Consider the following 16,670-nt stretch of genomic DNA (forward strand, 5'->3'; position numbering starts at 1 on the left):
GTGTTTTTTTTTTCATAACAGAAATAATCGAACATGTGCTGAAATAGTGTTGCCATTATAGATGCACGCAAAATACATAAACTTTGAGAAATGAAAGATAACATAAAAATTACACAAACATCATAGCTTGCCCCGTGCAAGGTGAGTAAAATCTTAAAAGTACACTGTAAATTGTCATATACCTAAACTACAACGACGACAGCATCATTAAAGCATCATTATTTATTTCTAAAGAACGTCATTTCCCACAAGTCCTTGTTTAAAAGAAATGTCGTTTTCGCTCTTGTGAATGGAGAACGCAGCCCAATAATTTGTGGGCCCACCCCTCGCTCAGCCAATAGACACTCTGTTGCTATCACCGCTTATATTTTTAGCAAGCGGTCAGCGCCGTAAAAGAACTACAAATATCCCTCCGCGATATTTGCTTGGCTCCAATTTATGAACTATAGTATGAAAAGAAAACGTTTTTTTCATATTATGGATATTATCATTTGAATTATTTTAAATATCCCTAAACGATACTGAGTGGTGAAAACGTGAACTTGTTTATTGTATTTGATCTTTTTACCGTTATTATTGTATAATATTTATGCGTTGCATGCAATTTTGATGCAGGCATTAAAAAATTATAATATATATATTTTTAAATATATAAGAAAAGAGGCCATTACAATCGAGAGAAAATAGTTCTTGTCGTCACGGGGGTGTAGGCGAGTCACACTGTATAAATACGTCGGCTTGTCCTCCCGTAAAGTTTTCCTGGACCCTCCGACTCGACTGTCAGCTGGAGACTCGCGAGTGGTTCAAAAGAATTACTCTTCCAAGGTGAAACATGGACTCAACGCTATAAAATGCGAACAAGCTCACGGGAATCAATTTAATGGTCCAATCAAAGTAGAGACAGGTAAGTCGTACGTAGCACCCGAAAGGTTAATTTTAGTTTACTAGTTGTCTTTGTGTGCGCTTGATCATTTTGTCGCTCCATCCAAATGCTTTGGCTATTTACCCATACATATATTATTGAAGCCTTTACAAGGTTTGCTAGTCTTTTCTCTGTCTCGCTCTCGCTGTTTGTTATTTTCTCCTCTTAAAGGCAGCGGCCGTCCTGTGTATTATGTGATTGTTGACTCTCATCCTCCTTACTTGATGATGCACATTCCATGTGAAATCAACTGGCTGTTCGCCTCTCAATTAGCCTCTTCATTTGCTCACGATATTTTCCTTTGGCTTTCTCTCGGTCGCATCACAGTGACGCGATGTTCTTCAATCCAAATTCACTGAAATTAGCAAAGTGAGGCTATAAGACTACAACCGTTAACGTTGAACCGTATTCATTAGAACAAACGGGCATCTACGCTCTACAATATTATGTGAGCTAAATAAACGCCGTCTTTACACTTGAAACAATGGTATTTTTTTACATTGCCAGCTCGGCAGTGATTTTATCATTGTGCTTTTCGTTTGCAGTTGTGTACATCTGTACTACATTATACTGAACGGTGATTCTGTTTAGCACGAGCAACACATTTTTTTTAACACGGCCCTCCTTATGATGCAGTGCAGTTCCACGCCACTGCAAACTACACCCACAACAATAAACATGTTGATTAGTCAATACCTCTCAAACAATGCCAGTCAAAACTAAAAAGCATTATCTTTGCAAAGGCCGCTAGTTGTATTGATCTCATTGTGTTAATTATAATGGTTACATGTCTGCCAGGGTTGTCATTCTTGTGTGTTGTTTTTAAAGCACATTAAGCACCGAGAAAACGAGCCACTGAGCAGATTTCACAGCTCAGTGGCACATGTTTGAAGCTCCATATAAACAACACAGTGCACCACTTTGGTTGCTCAGCCTGCAACAATTGTGCTGTAAAAACAAACAAAACAAACCGTAAAGCGTTTTCACCGGTGAAGACAAAACGACAAATAATGAGTGGTAATCGCTGAAAGTAATGTATGTCTCGAAGTGAATGCACGATCTATGATGTATTTAATGCATTAATCATTCCAATCTATCTTTTGTTTTGGAGATTTTTTTCTGAACTCTTACATATTTTAATCAGGTGGTGGAAAGACTCTTGACACAACACATAGTACAAAATATGTCCCTATTTATAGCACTGCTCTAACAACCCCCATCTTGATCCTCTCAATGTCACCTTTTCTTTACGTGGAGCTAAAACTCAACTAAGTGTTCACCTCCTCAAATGCAGTGTTTCGGCATGTGCAGCTTTGTCGCTGCAAAAAAATGGAATTGTCTCTTAATCAGATTCATCTTTCAAAGATGAAGAATTCCCATCTGGTCAGGGAAGTTGATGTGAGAGGATTGTTTTTGTGCATGGCGAAGCCGGGGGGGGGGGGGGGGGGAATTGTGTGCACTGCATGTTGGGAGATGAAGTTTTGTGACGGACAAGCTGCCATTTTACAATTCTTCCTTGGACTCGCATCTTGTCATGCTGTTTTTTCATTTTTAATCTGACGTTGCCTTAGCGCGGGGATGAATGGACTGAAGCATTAAGCAGGAGGAGCGTCGTGGGATCAGATTCAGATTATAAAGGATTTATGAGGCCCCCGTCGCATCTGTCACATACATCAGTACATCCTGTGCTCTTGTCGGACTAAAATGTATCAAATGGTGAATTCCTATTTGTGTATGTTGACGGTGACTCCGACAGCCGTGCTGCTTCCTCGTATGTTGTGGTTCTGAATCTGATTCCTTGTTACATCCCGAGTCCTTTTTTCTGCCCCCCGCTCCCCTTTTCAAGCTCACCAATCAGAATTGGCATGCAACTCCTGTCGTACTTAAATGACAAACAACGCAGAAAACGGCAAATGTAGTTTGATGTTGAGAAATGGTCCAAAATGTTAACACGTGTACAAATGAATGGCTGTATTTGCAAATGACAAAATATTACTTGATCTCTCAACGATTGTCTGATCCTTGTGAAATACCAACATTTGTTCCACCTTCTCATCTTTGCAGCCCCGAAGTCGCCGTTCGCCTCACTTGAGACGTTGACAAACAACCCCCGCCTCCAAGGTGCCTTTCGAAATGGTGACGCGTGAATCGCACGGTGTACAGTGAGCCAGAGGAGAGTCGAGGACATTACGCTTTGCATCACCTCCCTTTTAAAAGGAGCCTCATCTCGCACGCTCGCAGCGCAGCGGCAGCCTGGTGCGGTCATGCATCTCGAAGTGAAGGTTGCCCTCAACTTCATCGTCTCCTATTTGTACAATAAGCTACCTCGGCGTCGAGCCGATCTCTTCGGTGAGGAGCTGGAGCGAATCCTGGTGTCTCGTTTCGAGGGCCACTGGTACCCCGAGGCCCCCCTTCGAGGCTCGGCGTTCCGCTGCTTGCACCTGGGAGCCCCCAGGGACCCCGTTGTGGAGCTGGCTGCCAAGAGAAGTGGACTGGATACAGAAGAGGTGCGCGCAAACGTCCCCGCGGAGCTCAGCGTGTGGATTGACCCCTACGAGGTGTCCTACCAGATCGGGGAGAAGGGTACGGTGAAGGTGTTGTACCTGGAGGACCCCCCAGGCCTCCTCAGTGATGGTGAGCGACCCGAAGGGGTGATGAGAGAGGGCAAAGGAGACTCCGAGTTGGAGGAAGCCAAGAGTTTGGGCTTCAATCCTGACGCTCAAGTGTTTGTTCCCATCGGAAGCCAGTTATCTCCTTCGCTCGTGGCGCCGCTCTCCGCCTCTCCCACGCCGCCGTCCGTCCAGACCGGCCCCGCCCTCTTCAACTACCCCACCTCCACCTCGCCCGCTAACCCGGCGGCCCACTCCTCCAACACATCCACCCCTTCTCCCCCTACAAACGGGATGCCCTACCTTGCCACTCAGCAGCCCGCCTCCTCCCTCCCGCCGACGCGTCCGCAACCAATCACCTTCACTACTGCCGCTTTCGCCGCCACTAAATTTGGCTCCACCAAAATGAAGAAGTGCAGCGTGGCCGGGTCGGCGGGCGCCTCGGCCGTCGCCGTCGGAGTCCCGCCCGTCCAGCGGATGCTCTCCCATTCTCCCACCGCCATGTTGGCTCCGGAGATGCTGCCGCACAAGTCGCTCTCTCTCTCCATGCACTCCCTGGTCGGGCCCATCCCCAGCCAGCTGTCACCCAACGCCAAAGAGTTTGTCTACCCGGGATCCCTGAGCCCCCTTTACTTCGATGCCGAACCGCAGCCCATGCCGGCTCACGCCAGCCGATTCAAGCCCCTCCACCGCGCCGGCACCCACCCGTCCTTTGACCCTTTCTCCAGCCCTCCCCCATCCCAGAGTGTGAGCATCATGGGCACCAACGGCGAGATCTCCTACATGGAGAAACCTCAATTTGCTGAGGGCTTGGGGAGCTACAACCTGCAGTACCCAAGCCAGTCCTTCCAGCCTGTTGTGTTGGCCAACTAAGCCTTTATTTGTCAAGAACTGGCCCGGGAGCTCCAGATACTTTTTTTTTTTTTCCCCCTTTCCCCGAACAAACTCTCCTAATACTAATGCAAGCTAACACTTACATTTCCTACAGAGATTTAAACGCGTAGCTTTCCTACAGAAATTGAAAGATACTCTCATGATCTCATGGTTAAGTTTATTTGGCCCATCCCACGCGTTCTGCTTTGAATTCATCATTTCCATTGTTATTCATTGGATGACGAGTAATCTCTTGGACACGAACTGTGGTAAAGCTGCAGTTTGCACGTCATGCTGTGGGGGAAAAGGACCTGGCCAAGTATTGCACTTTGCTCTGCAATCTGTTCATGCCGTGCTGGCTATTCGGAGGGGAGGAGAAGGAGGGGCGGGGGGGGGGGGTGTTGTTGTGGCTCCATGTGATCTGGGAACATCACGTGATGGCCGCCTTTGAACGCCTGACATCGCAGCAGCAAATACGCCGAGTGTTTATCATCGGCCAGAACGCGCGGCCACGGAATGTTTTGGAGACAATGCGAGCAAATAGAAGAATGTAATTCATCCGTCAGGGGAAATTGCAGTGGGGAAGGTCGCGGGAACCTCTGTGAGGGAAGGCGGCTTTGCATCTTAACAAGACGGTGCTCACGTGTGCCGATGCCTGTCGTCATGTGCGTGAGAATACGTGTAGACCTTGTACGGTGTGCGCACAGCTAAAAGCACTTTTTTTTTTCTTTTTTTTTTACACATTCCCGGTCATCGGTGTGTGAAGGTGAACAGGCAGCGAATTGCGGTTGGGGGATGTTATCCACTCGTCGAGCCCAAGAGATTTTGATAAATGGCTCGGTGCGACTTTGGGGGATGTAGGGCTGCTTTTTTTTCCTCGGCGTGGAAAAGAAGGCAGCGAGACGGTTGCACTGCCTCAGTGGCGTCCGGTGTGTATTGACTTTGAGAGCGACGTTTTTAAAACCCAGAACACGTTGCCGGTGAGCTTAAATGGTATCGAAGCAAAAGGCTAACGCCGTTCAGCCCCTCCTTGAAATGCTCCGGTGCAGAGGGAGAGCAGAAAAAGGTGAAGCTGCTTCTTGCCTCCTGGTTGTCAAGCGGACGTCGATGAATGTTCTGTTTTGTTGACGGGTTTCTGTATTTTCAGCTTGTCGCGGCCCTTCAACTCTATTGTGTTAGGACAAAATGGGAAATTTGAGCACTTTATTAGGCGGAGCTCTACTCTCATCCATATATATATTTTTTTCTTTCTTTTTTTTTTTTTACATTCCACTGTCATTTAAAGAGACGCAAGCACTTCAAAAATGTCTCAAAGAGGTGGAAATGGAGTCATGCCCATTTAATGTTTCTCTAGACTGAGATGTACGTATTCGTGTTTTGTACCCAAAGACCCTAAAACTGTTTCTTCCCCCCCGCCCCCTCACACACCCTTTTGGAGAATGTGGAGGGAACTATGGATTTGTTTTTGTCCTGTAATTTAAACAAACAAAAAAAAAAGACCTGATATTTCTATATATTTTTGTTTTTGCAAACTTATTATGAAGTCCAAGAAACTGTACATATGAAGTTCTTATGTTCAGATGCGTTCAGATTTGTTTAGTTTCTTACACGCTGAAGTTATTTTTGCAAAAAGTAACCTGAATATATGCAAACTGAGATAAAAATAAAAAATATAACTTATGTACAGAGTCCAGTATTGAATGTGTATTGTACCTTGTACGTCGGCAGTCTAAAGAGACGGGGAAATGTATTCGAGCTGGGGTTTGAAGAGCGGAATGTTTACAAAAGAGAGCTCAAAATCACTGTCCTCCTAGCTGCAATCTGAAAACGCCAACTCGCCATATCCACACCAAATCCCAGAGTATAATTATTCCCGATGAAAACTGACATTGACCTCTTCTCCCTTTGAGTCTGACCATCTGGTCTCCATGATATAGCCATATTCCGAACCGTCATGATTTAAACAGACCCTCAGTCGCCCTTGTCGAGCGCAGTGGAATTGAAAAAGACCCTGCCGCGGGGTTTCTACCTCTCCTCTCACTGCATCGCATCACAATATGTTGGTCTCTGCACATAGGAAGGATGAAGGAAATGAATGTTGTGCTCTTGGCCAGCCCTGCATGGTTGAGAGGGCCTGCGGAAGCCCGGCTGGGATACCTGCATATTTTATTGCGCTGAAAAGAACTCCAAATAGGGTGTGCGTTTCAACTTGAGAACAACCGCATTGTGTGTGTGTGTGTGTGTGCGTGTGTGAGATCAAAATGACCCGTTTGAGATGCAGCCCAAACTCTTAAGTGCAGGTTATCCTCCAGTCGGGGAGGGGGGGGGGGGGGGGTGAAGAGAAACAAGGATTTTGTATTCTGATGTTCTTTGCTTAGATCATGTTTTATTTTGCACTTTGGAATATTTCATTGTTAGAAGAGTTTATTTTCGATGTGGCATTTAAATGTGTAATTGAAAAGATGTACAAATGGTTCTTTCCTTTTCTGACTGTATTTTTATTTTTTCCTACTTTGTATCTGATCTGTACACCTTGTTGATGTTTGGAGAAAAAAAAAGTCTTTCACGAATGAAATGCAATGACCTGTTTTCTTGGAATGGGGCATTACTACTGCAGTTTCTTATTGTGTCAGATTTGTTTTTTAGGTTTGTAATAAAAAGACCAGTAAGCATGGAAAATAAGCAGATTGTCTCATTAGAACTCATTCTGTGAACAGATTTCTTCGATCTCCATGGTAGTGCGCTTAAGGGGAAAAAAAAACCAGAATAGTAGACCCTCTTGTCTTTCTGAGCAGCGAAATCTTCGAGTCACGCATCCAAATCTTGCAGTAAACAAACTCCAGTGATATTTGATCAATAATTCAAAGATGAAATTCCCTGTCATGGTGAGAAGCCAGATTGCGCACCGCCCACCTCAGCAAGAGACCTCCCAGTAGCTATTACTGCAGATTTCATCACACGGCACTCCGACCGGCTCGTCGTGTCGGATGGTGGTGGTGGGGGGGGGGGGCGCAACCAGCTTGTAATGTTGGCTCGCTCGCTGCCTTTCTATACGGACGTGTTGTGAGACATTCATCGTGCACAGCCGGCCTCATCCTTGACTCTCCTTTACATCCTCCCTCCCCCGCCATCTTTTTTTTTTGTTGCCCCACCTCAGCATTTGCTCTCCCATCCTCGAGCCCCTCCCTCGTCGGGATCCTCCATCATTCCCTCCACTCGATCATCTCGGTTTCCCAGAGCTCCTCCCTTGCATCCTCATACTTTGCTTTGTGAAGACACGCACGCGCGCCCATCGTTCTTTGAGGCCGCTGCTGTTACGCAACACTGCTCCCCTGTGTGTGGATGTGATCATTACGCAACAGCTCCAACTCTTCTGGAATACTGATGGGCTGAGGGAACGGCAAGGGAGGGAGGCAGAACGTGTGCGGCATCCAAACAAAAACACCATGTGTTTGCGTGTGTGCATACACGTGCGAATAAACGGGATGTGAAATCGCAAATTTATTGTAACGTGTCAGCCGCACAAGCGGGCTGGAGCTGTGGGATGACAAGTCAAGGTCAAACGGAGCCCGTTTGTCTTTACGTCTTGATTTTGTTTATTTTTTGTTATACATGATAGACGATACAGAACTATGGCACCGCAGTGTCATGTATCAATACACGGTAAGGACAATACAAAAACAATCAACAGAATAGTTTTTTTTTTTTATACAGAAAGTAATGCAAAACACCCCCCAAAAAGTCCCCCTAAAACTCAAAATGTCCTGATACCATTAAATCATTTTCTTTATTATAGTTGTAGCTGCTTCAAATAGCCGATAGGTTTGAGCGATGCAGAGAAAAAACAAAACAGGCCCGTTTGACCTTTCTCTTCAAATATACACATTACCATCACCAACAGGTAAAGTAAAAACATTTTCATGTAGTTTGTGCTTGACAATTTGCTTTACATCGAGGAGCATCGGTCTCATGATGCATGCACGTTACCAAACAGGTGAAACAATATTTTAGTTTGTGTTGTGCATCAAATAAAAAAATACAGTAGACTCAAATAAAACGAGAGCTTGCACGTCATCACCTTAGAAGGAATCTTTTCAACCACGCATGCAAGTGCTCTCTCTCTCTCTCTGTTTTTAATAGTAGTGAAGCAGACTGATAAAATAGAATCTGGAATTTGTCAAATATTAGAGCATATATCTATTGTGTATATTTTCACTTCTTGCTTCGCATTGGGGGGGAAAGAAACTTGCTACATAAGGACCTACACCAGTAATTCTCTCAGTGCATAGTCAGATTTATGCACAATACTTTGAATTTAATTTAAAAAAAGGAAAAAAAACTCATTGACTGTACTGACAGCCCAACGCAGTGCATATTTTGTTTGAATGTCAATGCAAAATAACCTTCCGAAATCAGAAGCATCCGTTATACTACACCCTCTTGAAATTGAGACAATCAAGAAAACACTGAAGCACCAACTGATCCAGTACATCGAGATATAGATCAATTTGCAGTTGATAGGAAAGAATCCACACAGTGATCAAAAGATGCCCTTTTCAGTCGATGTTTGCCCCAACAGGATGCGGGCCGGCGTGATGATGCGGGTCATCACATCGTCATCCAGATGCTCGGCACTCATCCGCCAATCACGAAGCGCGTCTGCTCGTCAGTGAAGGTTTACAGACATAAGTACACTTGGTGTAAAATAGTCAAGACATGGATAGAAGACAAAGTACATTGGGTTTCATGCATTACGATCCTAGACGACACAGGATCCAACTGGAAGCACAAAAAGACTTTGGGGCATTTCCTCTTGAAAGTTACGTCATGGCAATTTTACACACAGTAATCACTGAAATCAAACGAGCAATGTAGAACGGTATTATTGCCACATTTATTGGCACACAAGCCGATCAATCACCCACCCTCCACCCCCTCAAAAATTAGCTGAAGAGGACAACAGAGTCTTGTAACAGTCTGTGATGTACTTACTAATTAAAACAGGCAGCCAGTCTAACAACTCATTTAAAAAAAACAAAAAAAACAATAAAAATCGGATTGATGTTTTGCCAGACGGACCAGCACGCTTCATTTGCCGCGCGTGCTCTCCCCTTCAATCAATCCTTTCAAACCAAGAGGTGGCGGATGAGGTAAATACGAGTGTACCCTGCCCGGTGCGTGTTCGACACACACTTAGTATATATTGAACGGAGACAAGGAATCCCTTCTAGCCATATAAATCTGTTTTTAAAAACAAAGAGTTAACACAGTGGAGTCCCTGCTTCATCATTGGTTTCATTCGACATTTTCCTCAAAAGGGATCTCCGGAATCTGACATATATTGTACATCACAATCAACAGATGCATTATTACCATCAGAATAAATACAGCACTCATTGACTATTTGGCAAATAGAAGGAATAGCGTTAGATTATAAAGACAGTCAAAATCCCTGTTTTAGGATATAAAGATCTCCAGACTATCATTTATTTACAGGGTTTAAGAGCAGTCGCCTTTAGGGACGGCTCCCTTTTTTTTTTTTTTTAGAACAATCCAGTCATCACTACACTACCGAAAGGCAGGTGAGGGCTCCGAGCGCCTTCTACTTGCAGTGTGTAGTAAAATAAACATCCTTACGTCCTACATACCCCTCCACAAAAGAGAGGGCCAAAGATACCTTCAAACGGATACTTTTGACAGTCACCTGAATTCCCCACGCCCCGCCCCCCACAAAAAAAACTGCACTGTTTTTATGCAAAATTGACTCAAATTTCTAATCAAATCTTTGATGAGGCTTGGGAAGCTGATCTGAGATTAGTACGGGGACTTCATGCATGTTTTCTATCAAAGCTGCCGTCCCTCCCACAGTGACAATAAGATACCTTCAACCATGAATCTTCCAAGAGAAAGTGCAACAAGGGATCACACACTGGAGATGACTATACATGTGGTGTGTGTGTAGGTGCGTGTTCCTTGACAGAAGAACTAAACAGCTTCTCTGCGGTCATTCCTCCAGCACCCGAGGTTATCGTTTCGCCCCCCCGTCCCCACCCCCTACCCGATTTCAACTCCATATCTCTTCTGGCTCAATGTCTACATCCCTCTTCAGAATTGAAAGGAATCAGACACAAATGTTAAGTGCGACACAATTCTATTCACAACTGATGGCGCTCATGCTTTGGTCCACTAAAGGAAGTGCTTTGCAGTGATTTAAAAAAAAAAAACCAACAACAACAAAAAAGCGTGACTATGTGTTATCAGCCTGTCGTATTCATAGTTCCTGACTTCCTTGAAAGTATCTCGAGAGCAACCATATTTTTTCCTGTGTCTCTCTCCGTGGGAGTCTCGTCGCTTTCCTCTCACTGAAGGAGCCAGGCGCTCTCCACAGACCTTCCCGTGACCACCGCTCCCAGCCTCGCCCCCAAGTGTGTATCCGACACTCCAGTTCCAGGTTGGGACCCGCGACCGGAGCTCGACACAGTGACCGGAGGTCAGCAGGAGTGCAAATTTAGATTTCCCTTATGTGTTTGTGTCTGTGTTGAATTCTGCGAGGAAGGAAGTTCTGCTTTTGTCGGATTGATCATTTGAATTTTTACCAGGTCTTTACAGTGGACCGTACTTGGCCTCATAGCGGGCCACCATGTTCTTGCAGCGCCCGCAGTCTTTCCGCATCTCTGCCACTTGCTGTCGCAGGGCTGCGTTCTCCCGCTCCAGGAAGGAGGCGCGCACCGTGATCTGATTCTCTTTGAGACGCCGGGCATCACGGGAACGTTTGGCGGCCAGGTTGTTCTTCTTCCTCCTGGACCAATATTTGTCATCCTGAGCACAAATAAGACAGAATGAAAAGTCGGGATGGGTAGCGAGCCCGCGTACTAAACTGGGCCCTGGCTGAATTAAAAAAACAACAAAAAAAACGGAAGTATAGATAAGCTCCACCCTTAACGATCCTGGAGAGATCACTCAAATTAATTTTCAATGCATTTAGGCTATATGAATTGAATGTGTTTCATTTCAGCCCTAGTTTACAGCAAATGATGTCACAGTTTTTGGAGCAAACGCGCTCGCAAATGAGTCAGCATACCTTCTGTTCGTTGGGAACAAACACTTTCTTGGCTTTCTTGATCATGGGCTGCGGCTTGAGCTCCTCTTCAGAGAACTTGTGTTTGCGTGGGTTGAACAGCTCTCCGCCCGGCACACTGGACAGGACCAGGTCGGTCGGATCTGGCTGAAAGTTAATGTCCACCTCAATCTCATCCGGGTTGATGGGAGATGGCGTGTTACGCTCTCCAGTTCCTGTCGGTACACACGTAGAAAGTGGAGCTTCGAACGAACATTCATAACAAAGTACAAGTATGCTTTATTGGATAGCGCATAACTAAATGTATGTACCGGTACATCATTTTTTAGTGTTACTTTATAAATATTTCAAACAAGCTCAGATGCCAACCACCAACACTACAGACACAGTAGCGGTTGCACTGTAATCTTTTCTTTCCCATCAGGAAACCTATTGGATGATGCATTAAGAGTTACGAAAGGGGAGACTGTAACAATAAGTCAAAGAAGCTATAAAAACTGCTAATATTATGCGCTCAAAGGTCAGGCTTTATCAGTTTCACTACATTTTGTCTACTGTCCATAGATTGTTTGCACAGTTTCGTTTGTAGCCAGAGTGCGGTACAAATTTTCCAAGATGATACGACCCATGAAATGACTACAGTTTAAATGACAAACTACATTTTTAAAATTCAAATAGCTGTTAACGATATATTTTAAGGGCAACTGTGCATCCGTAATGATACAATGAAGTCACAATTAGGGATATAATGAAAAATGACACGAGACAAAAATTAATTGGACAACCCTCGACCACATGAATGCACATTTTCTCACCAGGATTCTGCTTGTTGACTTCCACAGCTTCCGCTGCTTTTGCCTCATGGGGCAAAGATTCCTCTTCTTGATCCTCATCTTCGTCATCATCTTCCAATTTGGCGGGCAGCAGCGTGGTGACAATCACCGCTTCCTCTGGCTCTGAGGTGACCGTAGAAGTGTCGGGAGCAGGTGGGGGAGACGTGGGCGCCGAGATTGTCGTCGCACTGGCTGCGGCCGTAACCTTCAGGGTGCTCTTGGCTTTCCCTCCAGCCGGAGTCAGCGTCTTCTGCAGCTCCTCATCCTCCAGGCTCGCCGGGATCCCGTTCTCCAACAGGAACTCATCCAGGTCCATGTACTCCAGATGGAAGGTCTCCCCATCATAGGGAATGGTCTTCTCCCAAATGGCTGGGGTCAAGGAGGCTGACACCCCTCCGGCGCTGCCCCCACGAGAAGCCCCACCAGCGCTGGCTGCAGCAACCCCGCCTCCCACCACATCATCAGCTGAGCCCAGCTTCTCCTTCTCGAGCTCTGAATTCAACAGAAGAGGAACAGGAGTTCATTTCATCAAACGGGGCGTCTATGATCATACCCGTTGATATTACGATCGGGATAAAGGTTGTAACGCGAAACCAAGCCAGTGACAGACGGGGTGTTTCGGTAGCACTATACGAAGATGACAGAATGTTGCTTGGTGTGCAAACGCAGCAAAAAGAAATTGAACAAAGAAACAAGAGAGAAAGATGCAACGTGAATCCGCCGTAATTGGGGCGTATATATAGTGTGGGTACGCAGAGCACGGCACTTGGAACTTTTTGTTCTTTTCGATTTCTGAGCTGCGCTGAACGAACACTTCACATCCACGGACACTTATTGACACGGAGGTCTTACCGTCGTCGCCTTCCTCCAGAATGTTGGGAGGTGGGATGTCCATAATCTTCTTTATAACAAACGGGAAAGACTTCTGCTTAGCCGCTGCGTCGGGCTGAAGCGCGACAGCCACCGCTGCTTTACCGGGCATTGTTCGCCGCAGGATTTAAAATATATCTTGATATATATCAACGGTACTATGGGTCACTTTCCAATTTCTGCGACGTTTAAACCCGACTGTCGACAATGGGGCACCGAATTGCGGAAACTACACTGCTACCCTTTGTGCAGTCCGTGCCCATCCAGAGCGTGTGTCGGATAGTCATGAGGCAAAAGCCACGCCCATTTAGGGCATAGTAGAAGCATATTGGTTGTTCATCCTGTCATGTGATGGCACTGTGTTCACGCTGGTATTTATTTTTGTACTTTAAAAAATGTATTTTATATGTATCAAGCTAAAACTGCCTTAATTTTTAAACACGAGTTAAATCTAAAAATGAGTCTAAAAAAGACAGTGAGTAATTCATATCAAACCCTGTAACGACTCATGAAAAGACACTACGGTTATCTTTACGATGTGGTCACAAACCACTCCGCGGCTATGTTACAGCCTCTCACTTTCACCATCTTTCCAAACACACAAAAAAAGGGTTGAAAAGTACCGTACGTGGGTTTCAACCTCGCCTGCACCGAGTCGCGAGAACACTCGTGGCAAAACACGTGCCCTCCGCCCTCACCCACTCACGTGACAGTACAAACCGTGTGGGGGCGTGGCCACGTGCTGCTCCACGCGTGCTGCTCGGCACGTGCAGCAAACCGACGTCTCGTCCTGCAGCAGCTGCCACTTTTGGTCAAATAAAATATAACTACAAAATACTAAAATTACAAAATTGTATTATTATATTTATTAACATACCAAGACCACGTAGACCCACAACTAAAAGCATAAAAACATTGTACAAATGTTTGTTCGTAAGTATGTATGCATTATATGTATGTATTTGAAAACAACTCCCTTAACTCACATTTCTCATCGCGACCTCACGGTAGCAAAATCTATAAGTTTCTCTTTCTCACGTTCTGGTGCACGCATATTCTTTAGCGAGAGGGTGCCATTAAGTTCCGTGTTGCCTGGCAGATAACTGATTTAAGAGGCACGGCGTTCAAAGTGCACATTGCCGCACTGCACGTGTATGTTTTGCCGTCCTTCGGAGATACAGAGAGGAGAGTGACTGGTCCAAGTGTACATAGAGCAATCTTTTACTAACTTAAAGGTTGCACGCATACCGTTGTAGCGATGGAAGGACGGGTATTTAAACACTGTCTTGTTTTTTAATTGCATTTTATTAAGGCTAATGATTCTTTATAAGGTAAAACAACGTTAACTGTTGGTGGGCACTTTTAATCACCGCTATGTACAGTATTGAATATGAAAACAAGATGAACTGATTCTCAATACTGTCCTCTAGTGGCTATTCACATTCTTACAGCGAGACCCCCCGCCGACCACCCAAAAAAGAAATATATCCAGCCATTAAGCATACTCCGATTTTCTTTTTCAAAGGAAATATTTTAATTAGAGAATATTAAGCAGTTACGATAATGGACGGATTATTAAATTCTATGTTTAATATTCGGGAGGGGGCACTGCACGTTTTCAAACAATTTGAAAAAGGCTAACACATTGTAAAAATACGAAACCAAATATAAGACACTCGCGGGGCAAAAAAAATGTATGCAAAAATATATATACAGGTACACAATACATTGCGCATGTTCAAATGGCCAACATTATCCCTCGCAGCCAACAGGGGGCGCTTCAAAGTAAACGTTTCACTTTATTACTTTAGGAGCCCGAACATTTTGCCATGAATTCATAATTTCAGCCTGAAAGATAGCTGTGAGCATTCATAAGTCAATCAAAAACATCCAGCTAAAGACCGCATTGAGAGGGACAATTAAGAATGTCCACATCTTGGCAACAACATACTATATGACAAACCATGAAACCAATACGGACCTTAGGATTTTAGACTATGTAGGTAGTGAGCACAACACCACAACTAAAAATTCACATATGAGCAAAATAATTGTTTAATCATTTAATGGCTGACGTTAATTGCATCAAACCACAACATCAATTCTATACAATTACCGTATAGCATAGATACTTTTAACATCACCTGACCGAGAAGTGAATGAAGCCACAAATATGGCACAATAAACGACGTTGAAGACTTGTCGACGATATCTGTGGGGAAAAGAGACAAATCTCACTTACCGCCGTCATCAAAAGCTGGGAAAGAGAAAGGGTAGTCAGCCAAGGATCTGATGAGATCAGGAACTTCCCCTCGGTCTCCAAAGATGTGATTAAACGTTGACATCCTGAGTGATGACACGACAAACTGATGCGCAACGAGACAAGCGGCGAGTGGCAGAGTCAGTGTTGTCCACTCGAGACTTTCGTACAACTTTCAAGCAGCAAGTCACTCACATCACGGGGACGCCCGCATGTGCACAAGCAATTTGGGTTGGAATAACCCCGGTGAGCCACGCCCTCTGGCGCGGCTGACGCGAAACGATTGGGCGAACGGATCTGCCAGTCTTGCCGTGTGGCCAATCATAAAGCAAGAGGCTGGATCTAAACGCGAGAACAACAACACCGCTTCAGCACATGGTTCACACTCGCGCACATTTGCAACCACGCACAACTGCACGTGGGTGAAGTGGCTGCGTGGGAGGAAGGTGCAAATGCGCCACCTAGCGGCCACTACCATCACTGCGTGATACATTAGGATACTGTATGCGTTCTAATAACTTTAATCCCTCGAGGGGCAGCCCGCTGTATATATTTTTAATGCACGTCACTCAGAGAAGCAGACCACATACATATCCAAGGATAGATGTCAGACTAATGGAGACAGCAGATGGCTGTACATTTGGTATCTGGGCCTTGAGTGGAGATTTCGCCGACCTAATTCATCTTCAGATACCACTCGAAAACTGCTGATTTTACCGATTTCGAATTTGAAATCATGTTGGGTAAAGAAACATTCTCTTTGCTTACCAGTAGGACGGCATCGGCAATCTGGTTGACAGAGTAGATGCCCGGTGCTATTTAATTCTTATTTCCCTCCATTTCCCCCCAAGAGACCAGCTCATAATTTAGAGCAGGGGTGTCCAAAGTCGGTCCTGGAGGGCCGCTGTCCTGCCTGTTTTCCAGCTCTCCCAGGAGCAACACACCTGATTCACATCATCAGGATTGTTCTAATGCTGCTCCTGGTTGATGAGCTGATCATTTGAATCAGGTGTGTCACAGCTGGGAGAGCTGAAAACAGGCAGGACAGCGGCCCTCCAGGCCCGGAGCTGGACATGTCTGATTTAGAGGGAACAGCCCATTGATCCATTTACAATGCAGACAGCAAACGGAAACAACAAACTTCAATGTCAAAGTTACGTGCATGATAGCCAGGGGTGGTCAGTGGTCACGCCTGAAGACAAATTTCCGAAGAATCTGTCCTTTT

At 45.2% G+C, this 16,670-nt stretch overlaps 2 protein-coding genes across 3 annotated transcripts; one reads left to right on the top strand and one right to left on the bottom strand.

Annotated features, from left to right (window-relative positions):
- The first annotated feature begins 767 nt into the window (after positions 1 to 767).
- tob2 (transducer of ERBB2, 2) lies at positions 768 to 7,086 on the top strand. Its single transcript, XM_086133711.1, has 2 exons — positions 768 to 904; positions 2,987 to 7,086. The coding sequence occupies exon 2, from the start codon at positions 3,187 to 3,189 to the stop codon at positions 4,402 to 4,404; it is 1,218 nt and encodes a 405-aa protein (XP_085989837.1). The 5' UTR covers positions 768 to 904; positions 2,987 to 3,186; the 3' UTR covers positions 4,405 to 7,086.
- Positions 7,087 to 7,976: 890 nt separating this feature from the next.
- On the bottom strand, positions 7,977 to 15,875 carry tefb (TEF transcription factor, PAR bZIP family member b). Of its 2 annotated transcripts, none has more exons than XM_086132110.1 (4): positions 15,428 to 15,875; positions 12,298 to 12,807; positions 11,486 to 11,697; positions 7,977 to 11,223 (listed from the first exon to the last, which is right to left on the bottom strand). In XM_086132110.1, the coding sequence occupies exons 1-4, from the start codon at positions 15,528 to 15,530 to the stop codon at positions 11,008 to 11,010; spliced, it is 1,041 nt and encodes a 346-aa protein (XP_085988236.1). In that variant the 5' UTR covers positions 15,531 to 15,875; the 3' UTR covers positions 7,977 to 11,007. The 2 variants fall into 2 exon arrangements, with proteins under 2 accessions (XP_085988236.1, XP_085988235.1); XM_086132109.1 differs by lacking the exon at positions 15,428 to 15,875 and adding an exon at positions 13,168 to 13,816.
- Between the last annotated feature and the right edge of the window lie 795 nt (positions 15,876 to 16,670).

Source organism: Hippocampus guttulatus, chromosome 16 (genome assembly GCF_054856545.1).
Source record: "Hippocampus guttulatus isolate MCC_2025c chromosome 16, RoL_Hgut_1.0, whole genome shotgun sequence".
Lineage (NCBI taxonomy): Eukaryota > Metazoa > Chordata > Actinopteri > Syngnathiformes > Syngnathidae > Hippocampus > Hippocampus guttulatus.

Coding starts and splice junctions, on each gene's coding strand:
- tob2 (XM_086133711.1), top strand. CDS start 3,187: ATGCATCTCGAAGTGAAGGTTGCCCTCAACTTCATCGTCTCCTATTTG.
- tefb (XM_086132109.1), bottom strand. CDS start 13,297: ATGCCCGGTAAAGCAGCGGTGGCTGTCGCGCTTCAGCCCGACGCAGCG. Junction 12,808..13,167: donor TCTGGAGGAAGGCGACGACG/GTAAGACCTCCG, acceptor TGTTGAATTCAG/AGCTCGAGAAGGAGAAGCTG. Junction 11,224..11,485: donor TTGTTCCCAACGAACAGAAG/GTATGCTGACTC, acceptor ATTTGTGCTCAG/GATGACAAATATTGGTCCAG.